We start from the raw sequence: 25,222 nt of genomic DNA, 5'->3' as shown, positions 1-25,222 counted from the left end.
CTAGTCAATGGGGTACGTTGTCTTTTAGCTATTTTTTAAAAAAACAGAAATAATACAGTTTACATCACTGTGAACAAAAACTTTGAGGGCAGACGCTTCTGACTTTTACTAGATGCCACACTTTTTTCCACTTAAGGGAATACTCTAAAAATAAAATTCAGTTGAAAGTTAGTGTGTGTAAAATACTTTTCAGCCGTGTACTGTTTTTAATATAATTGAATCAAATTCTATTAAGTAGAAATGTGCTTTCAACATGAATACTACAAACTATTATGAAACAAATTTTGTGTACCAGTCTAATGTTTGCTGTTTCTGGCTTTTGTTTTGAAGGAAAATGTGAAATATGCAGTCCGTCTGAGGAATTATGGAAGCCGCACTGCCAATGGAGATGGAGGAATGACCACAATCCAGTGTCCAGATGGTGTGACATTTACGTTCAGTACGTGTAGTCTGAGCAGTAATGGTACAAACCAAACACGAGGACAAATTCCACAGATTCTTTATTACAGGTCTGTGAGCTCTCATGCTTGATTAAAAAAAATTTTTCATAAAAACTTAACATAAATCCATTTATGAGAATTCACAGGAACTAACAAATCTAAGTTAATTTTGTAGAGATAGCAGCTTTGGTTAGAACAGTATCTTGCTCTTCCAACTCAATTATGTTGTCCTTAGCTTTATTTTATTGAAAACAGTTGGCTTTCTGGATCATGATCTGTCCTTCTCATCCAGGACATTTGGGTTGTGCCTCTCTGCCATCAAATCTTGGAGGCAGTTTAGACTTGTCCATGAGACTCTGGTGCAAGGCTACACTTCTTCTGATCTCACTTCAGATTCTGAGCTCCAATCTGGCAAACTTTGTGGTAATTTAACTCTCCTGCTTTGTCCATTGTTATCCTGACTTTTAAAGCCAGATTTTGGAGCATCAGTAAGTGACATTTGTTCTTCCCTCTATCTTTCATGCAGGTTACACATTTTGAGGGGGATCATTCCTGGAATGGGATCACCTCCTGAGAACTATTCCTCTATTTTGTACTTCCCCCACCCCTCAAAGAATCAGATTGTATATAGAAATGAGTCTGTTTATAGAACTTCTGCCTTATTTGATTTAGAAATTGAAAGGTGTGTAGAGAATGAGGCAGGGAACTACAGGAAGAGAAAGTGGTTACGTCCATTGAATGCCACCCAAGAGAAGGCTCTGCCACAGAGTTCTGTGTAACACTGGGAGAGTCACTAAATTTAAATTTTTTGCAGGTGGCTACTAACTCTGTTTCTCATTTTCTGGGTGGCCAACTTCAGACACCTAGGGCCTGATTTTGACAACATGTCAATATAGGAATTGTTGTCATTCCCTCTGTGATAAAGAAATAGTTTAAGTTCTCTGCATCAGAATTAGGACTCCTGTGAGAGAGTTGATGGGTCTGCACTTTCAGGGAGTAAAGGGAGAAGCTGAGGATAAGAACAGTGTATCAAAGCTAAATAATTTCTTTCTGTTATTGTTCACTACAGAATATGCTGGGGAGATACCTAGTCTAGACATAAAAAAGAAAAGGAGGACTTGTGGCACCTTAGAGACTAACAAATTTATTTGAGCATAAGCTTTCGTGAGCTACAGCTCACTTCATCAGATGCATTCAGTGGAAAATACAGTGGAGAGACATGTTTTCTTACCAGTTAATAAAAATGACATGCTGTCAGTGATCGAAATTGTGGTAGAGGTGGTTCTGGAACAAACTGATAAATAAAATAGCAACAAGTCTCCAGGAACAGATATTTATCCAAGATTTTGAAGGATCTGAGCATGAAGAAACTAAGCTGCCAACAAAATGATATAGTTCTATTAAAGATCAGCTACTACACTGAGAGATTGGAGGATAGTAAATGCATCTAATTTTTAAATGTTAGTAAATGATGTTACATAAGAATGTCCATACTGGCTCAGCCCAGTGGTCCCTCTAGCCCAGTATCCTGTCTTCTGACAGTGGCCATTCCAGGTGCTTCAGAGGGAATAAACAGAACAGATAATTTTCAAGTGATCCTGTTGTCCACTTCCAGCTTCTAGCAGTCAGAGGCTAGGGACATCCAGAGCATGGGGTTGCATCCCTGACCATCTTGGCTAATAGCCATTATTAAACCTCTTCTCCATGAGCTTACCTAGTTCTTTTGTGACTCCTGTTATAGTTATGAATATGTTGAACAGCACTGGTCCCATTACAGATCAATGTAGGACACCACTATTTACCTGTCTCCATTCTGAAAACTGACCATTTATTCCTACCCTTTGTTTCTTGTCTTTTAACCAGTTACTGAAACATGAGGGGACCTTCCCTCTTATCCCATGACCGCTTACTTTGCTTAAGAGCCTTTGGTGAGGGACCTTGTTAAAGGCTTTCTCAAAGTCCAAGTGCATTATATCCACTGTATCATCCTTGTCCACGTATTTGTTGACCTCCTCAAAAAATTCTAATTGGCAATTCTGCTAGATTGGCTTGATTGCCCTTTATATAAGCCATGTTGACTCATATTGGTAATTTAAAAATTGAGCCTTATTTCCGTACTATATAAATTGGTTGAAACAAAATTATTTAATACCTAACTGAATATTATATGATATAGGGACAAAACAACACAGCTTCTGTAAACAAATGGAATAATTAAACCTATTCCTAGACACTGAGTTTTAAATTAATTGTACCACTTAAGAAAAAGGACCCAGACACTGTGGAAAACTCAATGAAAACATGTTTTCTCTTCAGTGTTCTGTGCCAGATCAGACTCTAGTTTGGTTCCTCCTTTCAAGCAGATGGAGACAGTGCATATAGAAGTCTTTCTGGCTTATAAGCTCAGTTGTTCCTGTCTACAGCAAGTGATGAGTTCAGTACTGCACTAACTATTACAAAGGATTGAAGAGAAAATAAGGGTCAGGGACCTCAAAAAACATGATGGGACTGTGTGGCTGTCCTAGGCTATACTCAGGGACTTATTGAAAACATTTGTTTTGCCTTTCTCAGCTTGCGGTCTGTTTCTTGAAGATTTCTGACTCTTGGATGATCAGGCCTAGGAAAGAATAGGCAAAATAGAGGACAAGATGTTGTCTACTAGAGACCCCTTAACAGCTAGGAAGTCCAAGGAGAGCACAGGACAGGGGAGCATCCCTCTCACAAAAGCCACAGGTAGTGCTCTACTGAGCTAGTCAGTGAAAACAGTGGGAGTGTGGGGAGTTCTGGCATATCTCACCCTGGGTTCAGGGACTAGGGATAGGTGAATTCCCCATTCAAGAAACCTTTCTAGTTATAGTAGTAGCCCTTGCCTCTCAGGGGTAGACTGCCTACACTCCTCTGTCCTAGCAGCATTTTTCTCTTGGTCAACCCACCCCTCACAAGAAAGGTTTCAGTCTGCCTACAATGGAGACAGCCCAGCAGCTGCACTTTGCTAGCAGTCACAGGGTGTCCAACTCAGACTCTGACTTCAGATTTAAGCTCTAACTTCAAAGGCTACAAATTGAAGTGAGACTAACCTAAGAAAAAGAGGGAGCATGGAACTGCTCCCCCTCAGGTATAGACGTCTCCCAAAGCCATCTTGGATGCACTGTAGTAAAATTCTAAGTATGTATTCAAGGACCATTGTTTCTGGTCCAAAACTGAGGTCCATAAAATCTTTGGGATGCACTTCCAACTGCCTTCTGCAGTCAAAATGATTTGAAGGTGGTGGCTAGAAAGCAGGAATCTGCAGAAGAGTCACCCCTGATGGTTGAGTCTATGGGTGGGAGCCTGTCAGGGAGGGAAGCCTATCTTTGAAATGTGGTAGCTCAGGTTAAATGGTTAAGTACCAGTTAAGTACAGACAGGCAACATGATCTTTGTTTGGTACATAAATTCTCAAGAAGTCCAAGAAGCAAGGACACAGCTAAGGAGGTGTTGAACTTGCTTTTGATGTGGGCAGAAAAAGAATAGAAAGATTGATCAGTTGGTACGGTTTGTAGAAAACTGAAAAATAGCATAGAAGGCTGTAACATCTCAGTATGCAGACATGGTAAATCTGGCAGCAGAGCCTCAGTTCTGGGATGCATTGACAGCACATCTCCTAATACATGGTTCCATTGTCAATGACTACAGAAAAAGATACGGTGATTTCAGTTTTGATGATCTCTCTGGAACAATGTACCACAGTACATCATGTGTTGGTTTGGCAAGTATTCTCTACTTGGTGTGACAATTGAAGGATTTACTCCAATACTATAGTCCCCAGTGTTCTGGATATTTTTGGGGGTGGTCTGAATTTAGAAATAAGTTCCAGTTCACTGAAAATCCACTTGGCAGTAATTGTAACCTTAAAGGATCCTTTAGATAAAATGCCATTAAGGGCATGTTCTGGTCATATGTTTCCATAAGACTCTGAAGAACCTGAGGCTGCTTTTCAGGTCACCACTTACACTATGAAACTAGACTTGGTCCTGAACACGCTTGCCAAACTACCATTTGAGCCATTACAAAGAATTTTCTGTGGTCACTCTCACTTAAACTCCTGTCCTTGGTTGCCAAAAGTTCAGCCTCTTTCATTGTGTTTCATCAGGAGGAGGAAGTGCTTAGGACAGTGCCAGAAATTTGGCTGAAGGGTCTCTCTTTATTTTAACCCCAAATATAAATATTCCTCCTTTGTGTCCTAATCCAAGGAACAGTAAGGAACGAAGATTGTGCTGTTAGTTTGTGATTGATCAGAACATTAAGAATGTCTCTAGAGAACTCAGAAGTTCAGGGGGTCAAGGAGGCTTTACTTCATGGAAAAAAGAATTTAAGAAGGGAAAAAGCAACGGCCAAATCTACCCTGTCTTATTGGATAAAATAACTCCCCAGTGAGGGTTACATCAGTAGCAGGAAGGAAGTCCCAGAATCACTCAAGAACTGCTTGTCAGAATTATTGGCATAAACATCTTTGCCGGTGTGAAGAAGTCACTTGGACATCACTCCATGCCTTTTTCAAACACTGTTGAGTTGAAGAAGAGGCCCAGGCCTCTTCCAATGCAGTATTCAGAAGGAGCATCATATGTGGTGCATTGTGGGATGCACGTAATGGTCTAGACTGATACTTTGGAAAATCTCAAGTGTTTTGGTCTAGCATAGAGAGTCCAGGAGAGAATGGGACATTTTCCTTATCCGATGACTTCTCTTTGCGTTTATGACAGTTGAGACCCTCCCCCTGTTCAGAGTCTGGATATAGTTTCAGTTTGGGTTTAAAATAGTGTGTGTTTAAAAATATCATATGACAGCTTTCAAAGTGTCTACTGAGCTGTCTAGCACCTTATGTGCATGACTGGAAAGGTTTTGTGTACTGCTCAATTACTTCATAGGGAGACACTATGTCCTAGCATAATCTTTTTCAAAGAAAAAAGTTATCTTGTAGGAAAATTTGCCCATCCAGGGCTGTTCATCATAAAATTATTCCGTCAGTTAAGAGGGAAAGACATTTCCTAAGGAAGTGCTATCACTAACATTTCCATTATAGAAGTTTTATACATTCCTGTAGTGAATCTGATAGAATCTTTTGTTGGATTAGATGGACAATTGACCTAGTCCAGTATAGCAGTTAGGATGTTTCTGTGGTAGAAGATTTGAAGAAAGCATCTAAATAGAGGAATATATTTCAACTTTGATATACATTTTCTCTTCAAATCAAAATAAATTGATTCGGAAAGGTTTTTATGTAGCTGTCACTTTCAGTATTTCTTCCATGGTCTCTCACTACATGCAGTATTATTTATTTTGTTCATTTTTGTGCTGTTTCTTTATAAATGAATTGATTATCTTTGTGCAATTTAAAATAAGCCTCTGTCAAGATTTGCTTTAAATGTCAAGTGTATGTAATCATATCCTTTAAAGGTAAAATTTGATATTATGAACTCACTTTAACTTAATCCGCTATCCAGGAGTGAGTATGATGGAGATCTACAGTCACAGCTTTTAAGTAAAGCTAATGAAGAAGATAAAAACTGTAGCAGAGCTATTTCTGTTGTGAGTGCTGTGGTACGAGCTGCCAAAGACCTGTTACACAGGGCTCTTGCTGTAGATGGTAAGACTTTTTTTCTAATTGAAACTTAGTTTTATTCTTTGTCAACACGAATTAATGGTAGAGAGATCAGTGTCTCTACAGTATAGATAGTATTAACATAAAATTCTTCCCCCTCCTGCCCCCCAGGAATATTCATCTACTGTCAACGGTGCTGGAGCCTTCCCAAAAGTGGGGGGCCTCCCCCCCGAGACCCTTTCCACAGCCAAGCCAGAACAGGGTTGGGGAGGCCACCTACCTCGCTCCCAAGGAGTGGGGGGCCGAAAGCAGCCCTCTGCTCGCCCCCTGGAGCTCCTTCCCAGGACAAGTGGAGGGATCCGTTCCCTGCAGCTGCCAGCACTGCTCTCCCCGACCCAACTCCGTCTGGGGGAACTGCAGAGCCACAGCCTGGCCATGATAAGAGCCAGGCGGGCAGCTGTAGGGAACTGCGGCAGACCCTCAACTGAGGCTGCGCAGCCCATGTCCCTGTTCCCTGGGTCCCCTGCCTAGGGCAGGTTGAGGTTCTGCTGCGGTTCCCCACAGCTGCACGGGCTTCCCGGCTGGGCTCCACGCTGGCCTGGTTGGAGGGTGGGGCCTCACAGGGAAGAGAAGGGGAAGGGGGCAAGGTCTGCCCCAGTGAAAAATGGATGGACCATGACCCACACTTTCAAAAAGTGGGAGGGCCCTGATCCCCTCCCACCCTCCCCTCGTTCTGATGCCACTGTCTACTGTATACATTACAGCATGCTTTTAATTACCGTGTTTTATCAGCAAAACTGTTGAAGATAATGTATTTGAGCATTTTCACAATAAATCCCCATTTTTAGGAGGTTATCATTTGGTCTTAAATAATTAGTGTTGTTTGGGCTGCTTCTTCAGAATAAGGATTAATTGACTCTAAAATATTAGACCATGTTTTAGAAATTTGTAGATTTTATTTTTGAATTTAACAGTTTTTATACCTTTAGTAGTAATATTTGACAGAATACTTTATTTTTGCTCTAACAAATGAAGCTTTTTATAAAGTGAATGTTTTAAATGGGGATTTTACCTTAAAATGAATTTTGCAGGCTCTTAAGTTGACTCTGAAACAGGGTGTGCTTTATGATGAAAATAATTTATACTGAAAATGCATTGGTGTAAACATAAGTTTTTACTCTATAAACCATTACTATACAGTTGGCAAAACAGAAGAATTTAATTTTGTCAGAGCTATAATACATTCATTATAAAGAATGATATCTAAGTATTGTAATTATCTTTGTTTAGCTGAAGACATTCCAGAATTGCTCAGCTCTTCCAGTCTGTTTTCAATGCTGCTTCCCCTTATAATAGCCTACATAGGACCAGTAGCTGCAGCTATTCCCAAGGTATGTTCTTCAGTAGCCTGTACAGATGATTTTTAAAATGCTGTATAAGAGATGGCTGTGGTCTGAAAGGCACTTTTGTGTTTGTGTATACTTGTGAATTCCTGATTCACCTTAGAACACTTGACACATTAAAGGCTGCCTCAGAAGTATTAGGGTTTTTCAGCCATGGTAACAAGAATTGCCTGTAGGCACTTTCTCTACCCTTACCTTTCTCTACTGTTGTCTCAGAATATTACTTATGATCTAAAAGACCAATTTATAGCAATGTTTTCGTAGCCACTTTTTCATAGATTCATAGAAATGTAGTGCTGGAAGGGACCTCAAGAAGTCAGTAAATCCAGCCCCCTGTGCTGAGGCAGGACCAACTAAATAAACCTAGACCATCTCTGACAAGTGTTTGTTCATCCTGTTCTTAAAAACCTCCATGATGGGGATTCCACAGCTTCCCTTGGAAGCTTATTCCAGAACTTAACTATCCTTATAGTTAGAAAGGTTTTCCTCATATCTACCCTAAATCTCCCTTGCTGCAGATTAGGCCCATTACTTCTTGTCCTACCTTCAGGGTCCCCCTCAGTCTCAAAATTAAACATGTCCAGCTTTTTTAACCTCACTTTGTACCCCAACCCTAGTTCATTCACTAACTCAGCATTTAGATTCGTCGTTGTCTTCTCCTTCTTTTCTAACAGCATTTTCCAACTGCCTCCCCTTCTGAAGTCAACAAGGCCCCTTCCCCAGCTTGAGCTACTCTCCAATGAACTGTTCCCTTCCCAGGTCAGCATTCCATGCTGCTGCATCACAGCTGCAGGCCCTAATAGCATGTCAATAACTCAAACCTGCAGCAGGTGCTAGTGCTTCTGTCATGGTTACTACACAGTGAACAATTGATAACTACTCTCTGACTACGATAGTTCACCCAGTTCTGCATGCACCTTATAGTAATTTCATCTAGACCGCATTTCCCTAGTTTGCTTATGAGAGTGTTATGTGGGACTATGTCAAAAGCCTTACTGAAATCAAGATATATCACGTCTATTGCTTCTTTTAGTCAACTAGGCCAGTAACCCTGTCAAAGAAAGAAGTTATGATTGGTTTGGCATGATTTGTTCTTGACAAATCCCTGTTCACTATTCCTTATAGCAGGTTTCAGAATAGCAGCCGTGTTAGTTTGTATTCGTAAAAAGAAAAGGAGTACTTGTGGCACCTTAGAGACTAACCAATTTATTTGAGCATAAGCTTTCGTGAGCTACAGCTCACTTCATCGGATGCATTCAGTGGAAAATACAGTAAGGAGATTTATATACACACAGAACATGAAAAAATGGGTGTTTATCATACACACTGTAAGGAGAGCGATCACTTAAGATGAGCTATTACCAGCAGGAGAGCAGGGGCATTATGCTCTAGGTCAGCGGTTCTCAAACTGTGGGTTGCGACCCCATTTTAATAGGGTCCCCAGAGCTGGCTTAGACTTTCTGTGGCCCGGGAGCAAAGCCCGAGGGCTTCAGCCCTCGGCATCGGGACTCAGGTTACAGGTCCCCTGGCTGGGGCTGAAGCCCTTGGGCTTTAGCTTTGGCTCCCCTTCCACAGGGTGGCTTGGGCTGGCTCAGGCTTCAGTCCCCACTCCTGGGGTCGTGTAGTAATTTTTATTGTCCAAAGGAGGTCACAGTGCAGTGAAGTTTGAGAACCCCTGCTCTAGGTGCTTACAAATGGATTGTTTAATAATTAATAAACAGTCTTTCCAGGTGTTGGAAGATAGACTGACTGGTCTGTAATTCTCCAGGTCCTCTTTGTTCCCCCTTTTTAAAAATAGGTACTATGTTTGCCTTTCTCCAGTTCTCTGGGACAGACCGTAACTGTCCTCCATGAGTTCTCAAAGATAATTGCTAATGGTTCCAAGATTGTCTCAGCTAGTTCTTTAAGTACCCTATGATAAATTTCATCAGGCCCTGACTACTTGAATACTCTTTTTAATTTCTGCTGTTATAACATCTTCAGTCCACATGGCTGTAACTTGGAGCCTCAAAACTAATTTTACCAAAAAATAGCAAAAGATTCTTTAAGATGGACGCTTTCCATCTTCTGCAGTCCATTGGTCACCCCAAAGTAACAAAAATGAGGCTTATTGATAGAATTTGATATTTTATCATTCACAAATTAAGCAATAGCCTCATGGGATTTAATTGTTTGCTTTAAAATGTTAACATTGCTGTGATTCTGGATCTTGAAATGGGATTTCTTTGTTTTAAAGAGAAACTTTCCCGTTTTTTTCGTGTGAAAATAACTTTGTTTCTGGCTTGGTGAAATCTGTGCCCCTCTTTAGAAAATTCATATGTGAGGGTGATTCTCTATTCATCCATTTGAGGGGGGAGGGTTCTTCCCCAGTTTGGTAAGTTTTGTGGCCTATGTTGATGATTGATCATCTGCATATTGCTGTGAATGGACATTGCGCTATAGTTCGGAAGGTCAGTGGCAGATGTGGATGGCCCTTCTCTGAAGTGGGCTTAAAATCTAGAAACATAGGTTTAAAGTTAATTTTACATTGTTTATAGATATGTTAAACCGAGTTGGAGGAGAGGGACATATTTCATGTTTAATTATGCTCAATGGCAGGGATACAAATTCAAGACTTTTTATGCCCCTAAATTCACAATAGTTAATTTCTGTAGGAGGTTTGCATAGGGATCATGGGGAAAATACAGCATTTATGTAGTAACTAAACTTTTATTTACTATTTATTCAGTGTCTTATTTTATAGGGCTGTCAATTAATCGCAGTTAACATAAACGATTAACTCAAAACAAATTAACTCGATTAAAAATTATTTGTGGTTAATCACGCTGTTAATAATAGAATACCAATTGAAATTTATTATAAATATTTTTGGATGTTTTTCTACATTTTCAAATATATTGATTTCAATTACAACAGAGTACAAAGTGTACAGTGCTCACTTTATATTATCATTTTTATTACAAATATTTGCACTGTAAAAAAGATAAAAGAAATAGTATTTTTCAAATCACCTCATACAAGTACTGTTGTGCGATCTCTTTATAGTGAAAGTGCAATATAAGAAATGTGGATTTTTTTTTTACAAACTGTACTCAAAAACAAAGCAATGTAAAACTTTAGCGCCTACAAGTCCACTCAGTCCTACTTCTTGTTCAGCCAATCGCTAAGACAAACCAATTAGTTTACATTTATGGGAGATAATGTAATAATGCCTGCTTCTGATTTATAGTGTCATCTGAAAGTGAGAACAGGTGTTTGCATGGCACTCTTGTAGCCCGTGTTGCAAGGTAACTATGTGCCAGATATGCTAAACATTTGTGTGCCCCTTCATGCTTTGGCCACCATTCCAGAAGACATGCTTCCATGCTGATGCTGCTCATTAAAAAAATAATGCATTAATTAAATTTGTGACTGAACTGCTTGGGAGAGAATTGTATGTCTCCTGCTCTGTGGTTTTGCCCGCATTCTACCATGTATTTCGTGTTATGGCTGTCTCGGATGATGACCCACAGTACATGTGAATCAATTTAAGAACACTTTCACCACAGATTTGACAAAATGCAAAGAAGGTACCAATGTGCGATTTCTAAAGGAGGCTACAGCACTTGACCCAAGGTTTAAGAATCTGAAGTGCCTTCTAAAATCTGAGTGGGATGAGGTGTGGAACATGCTGTCAGAAGTCGTAAAAGAGCAACACTGATGCAGAAACTACAGAACCTGAACCACCAAAAAAGAAAATCAACCTTCTGTTGGTGGCATCTGACTCGATGATGAAAATGAATGTGCATCTGTCTGCATGCTTTGGGATCATTATCAAGCAGAGCCCATCATCAGCATGGAAGCATGTCCTCTGGAATGGTGGCCAAAGCATGAAGGGGAGGAGGGTGTGGTTTTTGTTTGTTTTTTTTTAAAGTAAACCAAATTACATGACTGAACATTGATAGTGTTAATGTTGAGACTATTCAAAACAAGTACTATAGAGAACTATAGGCTTTTTGACTTTTTTCTTCCCAATATCATATAATATGTTATCTTCTACTGTGTCATACTGCAGGTTGCTGTTGAAGTCTTTGGCCTAGTACAGCAGTTACTTCCCTCTGTAGCTGTTTTGAATCAGAAGTATGCCCCTCCTTCCTTTAATCCCAATCAGTCTACAGACAGCACCACAGGAAACCAACCTGAACAAGGGCTCTCAGCTGGTACTACCTCTAATCACTATGCTGTCATAGAAAGTGAACACCCTTATAAACCAGCTTGTGTTACCCACTATAAGGTAAGGACCATTTCTGTGTCTGTATGCAATTTTTAATACATATCATAAATTCAAATTATGCATAGATTTTTAAGAACATCTCTAAAGTTGTTACCTAGTTTGTCTTTATGCTGTGAGTATACAGCGTTTGCACTGTTGTTTGATTTTATATATATGAATCTCATGCTATAATGAGTTATGTACTTGTTCTGAGGCAACTGATGCAAAGCTGTTCATAACCTAAGTCTTTTAGTTAAATTCTCATTTTGTATACGCATTTTTAACAGTTGCTATAACTCAGTTTCCTGATGTTTTCACTGTTGTAACATACTATCTGATTTATTTTCTGTTCAGCAGTGATGGTCTTTTTGGATGGTTTCTTTAACAGTGTAAAGTTTTATTTCTTGTTATGAATCAAAATAAACAAAGGATAGTTTAATATATGTCACGTTTTCAAAGTTTAAAGGAACAACGCTAGATAGTTGTGTAATGCTGTGCTTTGACTGAGCACCTTCCTTGTGAGCTCCTGGCAAACTCCTGCCTATTCATGAACCTAACAAATAATACCCCACAAGTTTGTTCTCATAGAGAAAGATAGTCCAAATGCGTATCCCCAACATTCTTATTGAGTGCTAAAATGTACTTTTATGAAATCTGATATCAGAGCTTTGCGTGTAAGTATAGTTAGCTCTAGGCAAGGGGAGACCCCCGATGCTGTAGCACCACCAGTTTGTTTTGTTGGCCAGGAGATCTGGCAGTTGAAATTATTCATGAAGTCGCCTCGAATCTGACCACCATTTAGGATGCAGAATTCTCAAGAGGTTAAGTCCTGTCTGTAGTTTTCAATAAATCATATTCATTTGTAGAATTGATGCGTTTTATAGTAAAGTCAAAACTGTGAAGCAGAAGGTTGCAAGTACTGAATCAATACAAGCTGCAATTCATTCATATCTGCTGCTCTTGAAAATAAGGAGCTCTATTTAGAGAGCAAGGCAGCTGATGCAGAAAATAGAAATAATCACCTGAGCTTTAACCTCTCTGGGCTTCCTAAAGGAGTTGAGTTTCTGACCCTGTAATATTTTCTCCATACATGGAACCCCCGAAGTTCCAGACAACATACAAAGAAATCTCTTAATTAGTATGAGTTAAAATTAATATAAAAGGGTTCATTTAAGAAACTTATCACACTGTCAGATCTTTTTTGTCTCCGATGATCTCAATAACATTTTAGCATACTCCTTCAAACATTGCCAATAGATGATTTATTAGGTTACATTTCAGGAAATGATACCGAAATTAAACTAACTTATTAGTAATTGTTATTATTGGTTGAGTTACCTCTAATGTTACAACAGCCCCATTTAAGATCAACCTAATCATCAGCTTTCCTCTCCAGTTAATTTGCATGTTTAATTCTGTTGATTGAAATGACTCAGTGATGAGGAATTCTGTACATATGTGTAAAGAGTTCCTTGGTAGAATACTAGGTCCTCAGCTCTCGCTTGTCTTGAAGTTCTGTAGCTACATGCTGACATACTAAGGGTCTGATTCACCAGTATGCTTCAGTTACTTTGTACTGTTTTAGCAGAGCACAAAACAGCCAAAGCATACCACTGAATCTGTCCTTAAAAGTTAATACTCAAAAAGTTATCTAAGATTGATACTATATATGTTCAACTCTGGTGGCATTCTCTTTGGATCTCTTGTTTAGTGTTTATATATGAAACTGATAATTGAAAAATAAATCCTGGACGAAAACCATTTAAACCATTTAATATTGACCGTGCTGATCAGTAGTTTTAAGGGGAAAAAAACATTGTGGATATTGTAATTATCCCAAAACAAACATTACAAACCCGAGAAATTTGGACTTTAAGGTTAAGATGAAAAGAAGTCCAAAGAACAAGGCATGGAATTGCATAGGTAAGGCATTCACATGAAGTAAACTGTAGGTAAGGCAATCACATAAAGTAAAGATTAGCCTGATTTTTAAAGAGATTACTCTGAGACAAAAAACATTAAATCCATTAATCATAACTCTGTGGTTATTGTATGGAATATTGCATGGTAAAGCAGGAATAAGTGGCAGAGGGACTTAAAATGATGACAAGAAACTTATGCTTGATTTGGTTGAGAATGGGGGAGCCATTAGAGCAATGCAAAAAGAAGGGGGAAATGGTCTGGAAAATGGGCAGCTAAGATGAATCTGTGTACAAAAGATTGTTCTCGTGCCTCCTTCTTTTGGATTTCTTTTCAAGGATGATTGGAATCTAATAAGGAGAACCGAAATTGCAGACTAGTTTCCCACAGTCCCCAGAAGTCAGTCATTTGCTTCAATTGTTTTAGATAAAAATAACCTGTGTTTTTTTGAGTACTTATCTATGTGTGTGTCATTTCTGGTGCGCATGTGCCAGAGATTGGAATATGTTAGCCAGTGGTGTCCGTTGGGCCATGCCTGTTCCTTTCATGCCTTTTAGCACCCTCTCTCCCCCCAGGAACATAAAGGGGGTGGCACAACCAGCCAACTCTCATTTCCTTTTCACTGCCTGTGGCTGAGACACGGCGCTGACTTAGCAGTTTTTGGTCTCTTGTACTTCTGCTTCCACTTTTCCCAATTTATTGTAAATAGCTGTCCTTAGGATAGGATAGTTTTAATGTAGTTTAAGACAGTTGACAGGAATCTTATTGTGTCTTAGTGTAGGATTTAGTTCAGGCAAGTTCTTTTCATTCAGCCAGTACCAGGAGTCAGCCTTAGAGATGGTCAAAAATCTCTTGGCTTTAAATATTGTTCATTGTATGAGGCAGCTCTACCCCCAACCATAGACATTCTACATGCTTATTTTGCCATGGGACGAGCACATTAAAGACAAATGTACTTTGTAATGTACTAGTAATGAACTGCTGAATCCAAGGAGGCAAGATTTAAAACTTATCTCCTGGATAAATTCATGAGACCTGCCTCTGGTCCAGAGAGGCAGGATCCATCTGGTTTGGAGTAATCTTCAGTTAGAATGCTTCTATTACGTCCTCATCTTGCAGGACTATCTCTGTCCCTGTGAGGCATTTTCTTGCAGCTTCCATGGCTGCTCCTTCCTCACATGTTGAGAGAGGTAAACCCCTGCTCAACTTCTCTAAGGAGCATACGAGTGGGTCTCCCACTAAAAGTTTTTTGGGAGTACAAAAAAAACGGGACAAATCTCTCTGTTTCTGCTAATAAAGACACTTCACGGCTGAGTCATAGTGCCCAAAAGGACTTAACTGTTGCTCACTGCCTTGGTACCACCCCAGGGCCTTCTCATACTAGTAGGCATCACTTACACTTCAGCACCAGTAGTTTTGGTATCAACTATATAGGCACTGTTGAATTTGGTACTGACCCTTTCAGCTTTTGTTTTGGCACTGATGCAATTGGTACTGATGTTTTTTATATCAGAGATTTGACTCTGTCCTCTTGCTTTCTTTGTCCATATTGGGTTTATCTCCAGCACCATCTAAAAGGCTCCCAGCACAACATAATTCTCAGATCCCCATCAAGTCTGCTGCTCCATTTGAGGGAGATCACTCCTTTCTCTTTTCTGCTGTGGACAAAAGTGGGGGTGGTTCCACCCTCCAACGGTCCCTTTTTTATGACCCATATATTTCAGACAGGCATCCCAAGGATGGGGGTCAGGGTAGCTTAGGGAAGGACCCCCTGCCTGCTACATCCGCCTCCTACTCTTTATCCCTATATATCTTCCTCCTGGCCTTATTGGGCACTGTGGTCTGTTTAGCACTCTAGAAGACAGTAATCTACCTGAAGTATCACAAGTCAGACCTCCATCCCTGCAGCAGCCACCTACAGACTATCAACAGCAATAACGGTCTGTCCATATGTTTTATACAGATGTTTCAGGCCATTGGTGAATTACCTCATCATCAAACAAGATTGTTGATATATGGGTATAGTAATGTGTCTTTCTTTCATACCTCAAAATCCAGCTCTCGATCTACATGATCTATATTCCCATTCAGCAAGCACAAAGGCAATATCTCTGTTTTGTAGTTGGTAACTCACATTAGCAATACAAAGTGTTCCATTTTGGATTATCAACATCTGTATAGCAGTAACAGCAGCCCACCTCTGAATTGGCTAGCTCATGGAAAATCTCCTCAGCAGGTAACAATCAATGTATACTGTACCTGTTGTTGAGGTTGGGACTAAAAATAAACAAAACAAATAACATTTAATTTCTACACAGAAAATAGAATCTATTGTAGCTCTCATAGACTTCTTTATGGTGGAGGTGTGTCTGCCTCAAACCAGATTCAACAAGTGTCTACAATCACCCAGCCCCAGCACACTCCTGAGATGACCCTGAGGACACATCTGCATTTGCTAGGCCATATAGCCTTATGGACGTTTGTGATTCCCTGTCCCAGCTTCATCTAAGTTGTCATCCGAGGATAGCTGAAGTCTTTTTATCATTTCAGGTTGCACAGCTTAGACATGCAGATCCAAACTGGTGGAAGGACGTTCAGCAAGTATGTCAGGGTGTTCCTTTCTCCCTGCCATTTCCTGTAAAGTATAGAGTGACCCATGCCTTGATGATCAGATGGGGAGAGCATTTGAATGTCCTCACAGTATAAGGTTGGCAGTCCAAAGAGGAGGCTTGTCTGCATAGCAACATCCTAGAGCTCAGAGCAGTACGTCTGGCTTGTATGGCTTTTCTGACTCACATCAAGGCCCAAAACATCCAAAGAGTGATGGTCAATACCACTTCAGTGTTCTATATCAACAAGCAAGGAGGTGCCAGATCTAATCCCTTATGCAGAGAAACTATTGTGCTGTGGAATTGGTGTATCCACCACTGGATAATCAGAAATTAATCTGATAGGTCTTCATGACATATTGGCAGATCATCTGAGCAGACACTTGCACAAAGAACCACTTCATACAGGACCTCAAGTGGTTGATAGAAGACTCTGTCATCAAGTCAGTATTCAGGCATTGGGGCTTCCCCATGCAGATTTGTTTACAATCAGAGGAAATAAGAAATGCAAGTTTCTGCTCTAGAAGAGTTTGAGCCCTGGTTTGAAGGCGGATGCTTTTCTGATTCCATGGAATGACAGTCTCTATTATGCCTATTCTGTAATCCCATTAAGACCTTGCGATTTGAGGAAAACCAGTCAGGATTCTGCATTAGTCATTCTCCTATCTCCAGCCTGGCCAAGGCAGTATTCATTTCCAAATCTTCAGACTTTATCCAAATATCATTTCCTCTTTTGCCAGACTTGGTCAGTCAGAACAACTGAAGCACATTTCATCCAGATCTTGCCTCTCTCTGTCTCATGGCCTGGAAGCTCTCTAGTTAAAAGATATGGAGAAAACTTGCTGTATGGATGTGCAGAATATCTTGATTCAGAGTAGAAAAGATCCTAGTAGGTTTGTTTGTTCTGCAAAATGGAAGTGCTTTTCTAGTGGTTAGCCTAGCCTAACCTCTCCCTATCAAAGACAGAGATCCCTCATATTCTTGAATATTGACTATCTTTGAAAATATCTGGATTATCTATATATTCTCTGTGTTTGTTTGGCATCCATTTCTGCTCATCATCAACTGACTCAGGGTCATGTTTTTTTCTCCTCATCCCATGATCGTGTTTCTTTGAGGACTCCTTCAGGTATTTCCTACAATCTGAGGACCAGCCCTGTCCTTGGACCTTAGTATCATCCTTAGGTTCCAATGCAGAGCCGATTGAACAATTATGACCACACATTTGTTAATCATCTTTCTCTGAAGATGGCTTTTCTTGTGACAATTGCCTTGTCATGAGTGGGTCAACTTCCAAACCTTATAGCTGGTCCTCCTTATTTGGTCTTTCTCAGAGATAATTAAGTGGTCTAAGTTTCTCTGAAACTCAAATTTTCATTTGATCCAATACATTAATTTGCCCGTCTCTCCTCTCCCCCCCCACCAAAAAAAAGTTGATCAAAAGGTGTAGGAGACTGCACCCTTTAGATGTTGTCCACGTTCTAGTATTGTATTTACCTAGAACAAAATCATCAAGAGATAAGTAACTTTCCTTTATCTTTCAGTACTTGACCATTTTAAAATTTTAAGTTTAAAGTAAGATACTTAAACCAAAATTAATGAGAAGTTGTACAATGATTTTTGTGTTTGTTTTCTGACTAATATTTGTTTTAGGTGACTTTCCCAGAATGCGTCAGGTGGATGACAATAGAGTTTGATGCTCAGTGTGGCACAGCTCAATCAGAGGATGTCCTTCGCTTGCTAATTCCTGTCAGAATTCTCCAGAACTCAGGATTTGGACAAAAGCAAACTTCTGTTCATGAAAATCTTAATTCATGGATTGAATTAAAGAAATTTTCAGGCACATCTGGATGGCCTACCATGGTTTTAGTGTTGCCAGGTAAAAAGAGTTTATAAATTGCCTGTTTCAATAAAATGGAGGGTTTGGGAGTATAATTAACAAAAGTGAACTTAAATTACAGTAATTTCCAGAGAAATAAACTTTACTTAGTCATCAAAAGTCTAATTTTGACTATCTTAAATAATGAGACTGAATTATCCAGTTTAGTTTTTAGAATATAAAGCTGAGGAGAAGCCAGGATGAGTGGAAAGGTGGGCCAGTTATAGCAATTGGTTGGATATCATGGAGTAATTATTTGCTTTCTTCTATGTGGTATAGATATGTAGATTGTTCAAGTGTTTGTTCTACCAGTTATGTTTAAAGGCTAACTTTCATATTTATTTTTGTGATACAAAAGTGGGTGAAAAAGGAGGAATTCACATAGATTTATTTTATGTTAATTGAATTGTTTCCTGTTAGGAAACGAAGCACTCTTTTCACTGGAGACTGCATCAGACTACGTGAAAGATGAAAAGGCCTGTTTCTATGGCTTCAAGTGTTTTGCAATTGGATATGAATTTAGTCCAGGATCTGATGAGGTGAGAATAAGTGAAGCTACTAAAATTACACCAAATAAATGTGCTTTTCTAAAGGCAGATTATTTTATACAGCCCTTTCCTAGTCACATTTTTGCCAACATGTTAGCAAAATGATATTTTAAAATGGTCTCAACATATGTGGTTTGAGCTTTGGCCTGCTAAACCCAGGGTTGTGAGTTCAATCCTTGAGGGGGCCATTTAGGGGTCTGGGGCAAAAATTGGGGATTGGTCCTGCTTTGAGCAGGGGGTTGGACTAGATGACCTCGTGAGGTCCCTTCCAACTCTGATATTCTATGATTCTATATCTTTTGAACTGTAGTTGTATGGAGATTCATTGTTTCATGCCTTTTTGTGCAGCTGCATGTGCATTATCCTACTGTACAAGGGTTCTCAAACTTTAACAGTTGGAACAGTCTATGGATATGTAAAGCATTATAAAATTCTATTATTGATTAAAAATATATATTAATTGCATCAAAACTACTCTGTATCTCCTGTAATTCTATCCAAGACATATGCCCCGATTCCATTATGCTGAGATATTCAAAATCTAGGAATGCTCTATAATAATTTATTAATCTGCAAGTACATTTTATTAGCATAGGTCATTGTAGGAACAGAGTCTTCTATTCTTTTTCCATCATTGGTCCAGACCCTTCAGAAGATAGTATACAAACCCCTAAAATAGAAAATAATGCAGTAAGATGCTTATTGAGAGAAGTTTCTTTTAAACACTAGGTGTTGTCTGATGTTATGAAGAATGAAGATTAATATTCCTTATAAAATTTTATCTTAGTGTAATTACAGATACTTTAAATCTCTGAAAAAAGAACTGGAGTACTTGTGGCACCTTAGAGACTAACAAATTTATTTGAGCATAAGCTTTCATGGGCTAAAACCCACTTCATCGGATGCATACAGTGGAAAATAGAGTAGGACGATTTTATATACACAGAGAACATGAAACAATGGGTGTTACCATACACACTATAACGAGAGTGATCAGTTAAGGTGAGCTATTACCAGCAGGAGAGAAAAAAGACCTTTTGTAATGATAATCAAGATGGGCCATTTCCAGCAGTTGACAAGAACATGTGAGGAACAGTAAAATTGTTTGTAAAACTATTTCCCCATGTTTATTTTTCCCCCCTCGAGTTCAAGTTATTCTTTCATGTAAGAAACTATTCTTCTTTGAGGGCCTCTGAATTCTTTCTCTCATATGTTGTCCCTGGTATGCATTGAACTGCCTTGAAAAGCAATTTTTTGTGGGGTAAGGGAGCACAATTGTTCTTGTGTAATGTTGACATCACCACACTCTTAAGGGAGCTCCCCCACCTCCCAACCACCTCAGTTTCTTTGCTGCCACAGAGAATGAACAGAATTCCTTTGTGACTTCAGGACTTTCCCCCTCGGCCTAGTTAAAGACCTTACTGTAAATATTTAGGCCAGAGTAGCATAGGATAGTTTAAAGAAAATAGCCCTTCCCTTGTCTTAGGAGCCTTTGGACCTTACTCCTTGTAAGGGCTTTAAGAGGTGCACCTCTTGTTTGACAATCACAGTACATCCTGCAGAACTCATCACCTTCAATGTCACATTCATGGACTCCACTGAGCCCAGAGCCTTTGTTCCAGAGAGAAGATTCTTCCAAACTTGAGACTCCCTCACAATTCAGGGAACAACCAGTTCAGACCTCACAATTTTTCTGAAGACTGGTAGGCTTGATAGCTTCATTGGACCTACATCATCACACCCTTTGCTTTTCTGAATATGAAAACCTTGCAGTACTGGATGGTGAGTACGATATTCCAGGTGCAGTCCAGACCAGTGAGGGGCTGTCTCACTGCTGCCCTGCAAACCTGGGTGCGTCACAGTGCTTTGCTGCTGTAGCTTCCACCAAGGCAACTCACAAACAGTCATCCAGCATGCAGGTTACACCCTGAGTATCTGTGTATAGCCAGAGCCGTGGCCCAGCAACTCTGAGCCCAGCAGCCTGTGACCGAACATCAGAGACACTTTGGCTTCCAGCAGCCTTTGGTTGCTAATTGCAGGGTGACTCCAACACAATCCCACTCCCAAATTCCCTGTCCCCCTCCCCCCCCCCCACCACAAATGTGTGTTCTGCACTGTCCAGCCCTCTCCTGGACAGTCCAAATATATTAGGTCCATTGCCCCTCTAAGGGGATCGATATGAATAGTCTGGTACTTGAAAAGGAGTACCCATGCAGTTCACAACACTGGATTAGTTTTGATTAAGAATAAAACAAGTTTATTTAACTACAAGGAGATAGAGTTTAAGTGAGTACAAGTATAAGGCATTAAAGTCAGAAATGACTAGAGAAATAAGTCAGATGCTTCCTAGGACTTAACCAGCTTGACTTGGTTCAAGATAAAATTCTTACCACATGCTCCCAGCAACATAGCTGACCAAATTTCAGGTCCAGATTTCTCCCAAAATCAAATGGCCTGGTTTCTTTTGTTGTCTTAGGTGAAAGAGCAAGACATGGATAGGGAGATCTAAGTTTTCATGTTTTTTCCCCTCACTATTATAGTTAGTCACTCTTTGAAATACATTTTCTTGAGGGTTACCCCTAGATAGAGTTCATTCCCACTGTGAGGATGGAGGCAAGGAGTATGGTGGTGAAAGAAGTTCCATGCTGTTGTTTGCTAAGGTGCAGATCTATTTGTTTCTGCCCCCCTTCCATGCAAAAGAACGGCCACTTGATTACACATCAGCTTTGATGACACCTGGCTAGAGGTGTGAACTTGTCCTTTGTCTTTGAGAAATTGATTTACCCACTCCCCAGATTTGTCTGGAAAACACATTTGAGACCTATTTTTAGTTTATTTATAACTTTACATACAGTGATGCTACACACATTTCATCATGATATTATTGACCAGTGAATTATTCTTTTTCAAATGATACCTTACAAGACATATTTTGTACAAAGATGATTACAGTAGTATGAACAGTGTGAATACAGGGGTGCATTCTATCACAGTGATTCACTATACAGTGAATGTACACAGCCTTCAAAGGAAACTGGCCATCCAACCTCAAGTACTCCAATAGCTTCATTGGTGGGAGAATAGGGAAAAGATCTTCTGGGGAGGAGGAGAAATCTTCATTGCCCATCACCTTACCATCACAGTCATCACTGTTACCTCCAATCTGGCCTGGGGTCCACAGTACCAAGACCTCTAAGTACATGATTGTTGAAACACCTTAGTCCAGATTCTCTATCAGCATGCTAGAGCTCAGAACAGTGCAGTGGGCCCTCAAAGCCTGTTGCAGATCCCTGCAGAATTATATAATACAGTTGCTTACAGACAACACTATAGCCTTGTGCTATATCAATAAACATGGAGTCATGCATTCACAGCTCTTATCTGTGGAAGCAATAAAACTATGGCTGTGCTTCATCTAAAGCTAAACATCATTGCATTTCACCTTGTAGGGGTGGATTGAGATGGAGGTAGATTTGCTCAGCAGGCCATCTAATGATCAACAGAAGTGGTCCTTGAAATCAGTGGTGACCTTAGCATTATTTGACGAATGGGGCCATGCACTAATAAACATCTTTGTGCCCAACAAAACTACCAAATGCCAAGTTTATCACAGAAGAATATACAGGACGAAAAGCTCCCTCTTAGATGTGATGCTGCAGGACTCAATCCAACACTATTCTATATGCCTTCTCTCCCATTTCCCTGATACCCAGGGTCATAGGGAATATCAGTTTCGATAGAGCAAACATTATATTAATAATCTCAATGTGACCTTGTTAGCACTGGAGTCTTAGCCACCATAATCACTGCCTTTCTGCCCAGAGGTCCTGTCTTAACCACAAGGGAGGCTTCTGCCTAGAATCCAACCTAGAAATACTCACCTTACAATGTGGAAGATAGTCCACATTAGTCAGCTGGCTGTTTCTGGTCTTGAACAGTTCAAATCATCGTTTTGTAATCCAGGAAAGGTGCCACTCTGATGTATGATTGTAATGTCTGCTCAACACAGTTCTGTTAAGAACAAGGACTTCTCTCCCCTACATTCTCTAGGTTCCTCTCATTAGGGAGCCTCTGCTGTCATAGAACTTTAATTTTGTCCTGACAAACCCGCTAGGTCCTACTTATGAGCGTTTTGCTCAAGTTTCTCTTGTGCACTTATTAAAATTTTCCTGATACATCTATAATGGAAGTTCAAGAACTGCACACTGTAAGTTATGCTGCCACTACCCTATACCCGCATATCCTTCGACAGTCACTTAGCGCACTGTTTCTACAACTGGAGTGCTATAACAGGTGGGTGGGTATTAGACATCCAATCTGGCTATGCGATAGTTTACTTCCCTACTTCCTCCAAAAACCTCATCCCCATTCCTCTTCAGGGACCATTCTCATGAGGGGATTCTTAGGCAGGAAGTAGAGTCGCTCCTCCAATGATGAGCAATAGAGTGGAAACCTCTCCAACACCAGGGGAAAGGCTTTTACTTGATACACTTCCCAGTACCCCAAAAAAAAGTGCGTTAGAGACCCATTCTCTAGCTCTGCAATCTCATCCGCTTTATTTGGAAGCTGAAATTTCATATAATCACACTTGCTTCCATGATCCCACCCATGTAAAAAGACATTTCCATTTACAGCTCCCTCTGTGATGGACACGTACATTCACGTGGACATTCATCCCCCCCAAAATCAGTTTCTCGGTTTCATGGTGGGCCACTTCCAGTACAGAATGCTCTCATTTGGCTTTGCCACTGATCCCAAGCTCTTTACCTAGTCATCCTGGTAATAGCAACTCATTTCAGATAGAAAAGTCTGACTGTCATCCCTTATTTCACCAACTGGCTTCTCGTTGCCAGGACGTTTCAAGAGGCCTGCATATTGACCTCATTAATACTTCAGCTCCTTTTCTCTCTAGAAGCCAGTGTAAACTTTTAAAAATATATCCTCACTCTGATACAGACCATGGACTTCATGAAGTGTATTTGGACTCAGTCACAGCAAGAGCTTATCTACCAAGGGACAGGTTTCATGCCATGAACAACCTGATAGACCAGGTTATATGCAACCCTCAAGTACCACTCAGAACTTGTTTTCCTTCTGGGACATGTGGATTCATGCACTTGTTACTGCATTCGCCAGACTCTTCTTACGTTGCCTAGAGGTGTGGTTCCAAACAGTGCATTCGCTGACCAAACACACTATGAATACCATAGTGACGCTTCCTTCCAAAGTAACGTAATCTGTCATGTAATGTAATCCCATCAACTACATGTGGGCATTCCCTTACTATCCTCCCTTACTGGTAATACAGTAATTACAGATGCCTCCCTGTTGAGCTGGAGGGGCCACACAGACGGACGTAGCACAATGCACCTGGACGCCCCGAGAAACCAGGATGCACATCAGTCTTTTGGAATTTCGTGCAGTCTGATAGGCTTGCAATGCCTTTCTTCAGTTTAACCAGTTCCATCATGTCTTCATAACGTTAAACAGCATAACCAACTTTTCAACAAGGAGGGGCAAGATCCATTCTCTTGTGTATAGAAGTAGTCACCCTATGGAATTTGTGCATTATGAATTGAATCACCCTGTCCTCAGCTTACCTTCTGGGAGCTCAGAATGTGTTGGCAGATACCCCCATTAGGCATTTTGCTATTGATCATCAGTGGGAGCTGCATGATTCGGTAATGAACCATATCTTCTCTCAATGGGGAACCCCACATGGAATCTGTTTGCCCCCCAAATGAACAGAAAATGCAACATCTACTGTTATATGGGAGCTCTAGGTCTACACTCTCAGGGCGATGCTATCCTTCTGACCTGGTCAGGAAACCTGAACTATGCCTTTCCTCTCTTACAATTCCTACCTCAAGTCCTATGGAAATTTCAGCCGGACAGGGCACAGCAGGAGTCATCCTCTTCGCCTCCACTTGGCTCAAATAAATTTGTTTCCCAAATCTCCGTTTAGTGTCACCTCACCCTTCAATCTGTATCCTGTCCTTTCCTGATCTCTTAACCCAGGAGAAATGCAGTATCAATCACCCCATCCCCGGAGCACTTCATCTCATTGCTTGGTTTTTGGATGGGCGTCAGACTTAGAACATTGCTGCTCTGAAGCCTTACAAACCATCCTTAATAACAGCAGAAAGGAGTTCGCTAGAAAACATTATTCAACTGAGTGGAAGAGTTTTTCCGTCTGCATGCAGCTGAAACACAAATCCCAAGTCAGCAAATATTCCCCTTACTTTGGACTATCTACATTCTGCCAAAATCACTGGGCTCTCCCTCAGTTATATACAAGACCACCTGGCAGCAATTAGTGTGTGCCAGCCACCATCAGATAATTACTCAATTTTGACTTGCCAGCTGCGTGGGGTGGCCCTCCAGAGCTCTGATCTGTGGGGAGGGGCACCCCTTGGAGCTCCCAGCCACTGTGTGTGATGGGGGGACCCCACAACTCCAAGCTGCTGCTTGCAACGGGGGGGACCCTGATACTTTCAGCCACTGTGGGCAGCGGGGACTCCAGATCTGCAAGCCACCATAGGCACCTGGGGGACCCCAAAGCTGCAGCAGAAGTGGGTGCTGGATCCCTCC

General features: G+C 40.5%; 1 protein-coding gene across 15 annotated transcripts in view; it reads left to right on the top strand.

Moving 5' to 3' along the window:
• The window catches only part of MYCBP2 (MYC binding protein 2), a 420,373-nt gene that overhangs the window by 213,659 nt on the left and 181,492 nt on the right, over positions 1-25,222 (top strand). For all 15 annotated transcript variants that reach the window (XM_048852688.2, XM_048852718.2, XM_075129126.1 and 12 more), the window contains 6 exons: positions 331-509; positions 5,923-6,065; positions 7,311-7,411; positions 11,478-11,696; positions 17,858-18,083; positions 18,504-18,622. In XM_048852688.2, coding sequence (XP_048708645.1) covers positions 331-509; positions 5,923-6,065; positions 7,311-7,411; positions 11,478-11,696; positions 17,858-18,083; positions 18,504-18,622 — 987 coding nt within the window. The remainder of the gene's footprint in view (positions 1-330; positions 510-5,922; positions 6,066-7,310; positions 7,412-11,477; positions 11,697-17,857; positions 18,084-18,503; positions 18,623-25,222) is intronic.

Source organism: Caretta caretta, chromosome 1 (assembly GCF_965140235.1).
Source record: "Caretta caretta isolate rCarCar2 chromosome 1, rCarCar1.hap1, whole genome shotgun sequence".
Taxonomy (NCBI): domain Eukaryota; kingdom Metazoa; phylum Chordata; order Testudines; family Cheloniidae; genus Caretta; species Caretta caretta.
Note: the sequence above shows the minus strand (reverse complement) of the source record. Positions and strands in the feature narration are given on the sequence as shown.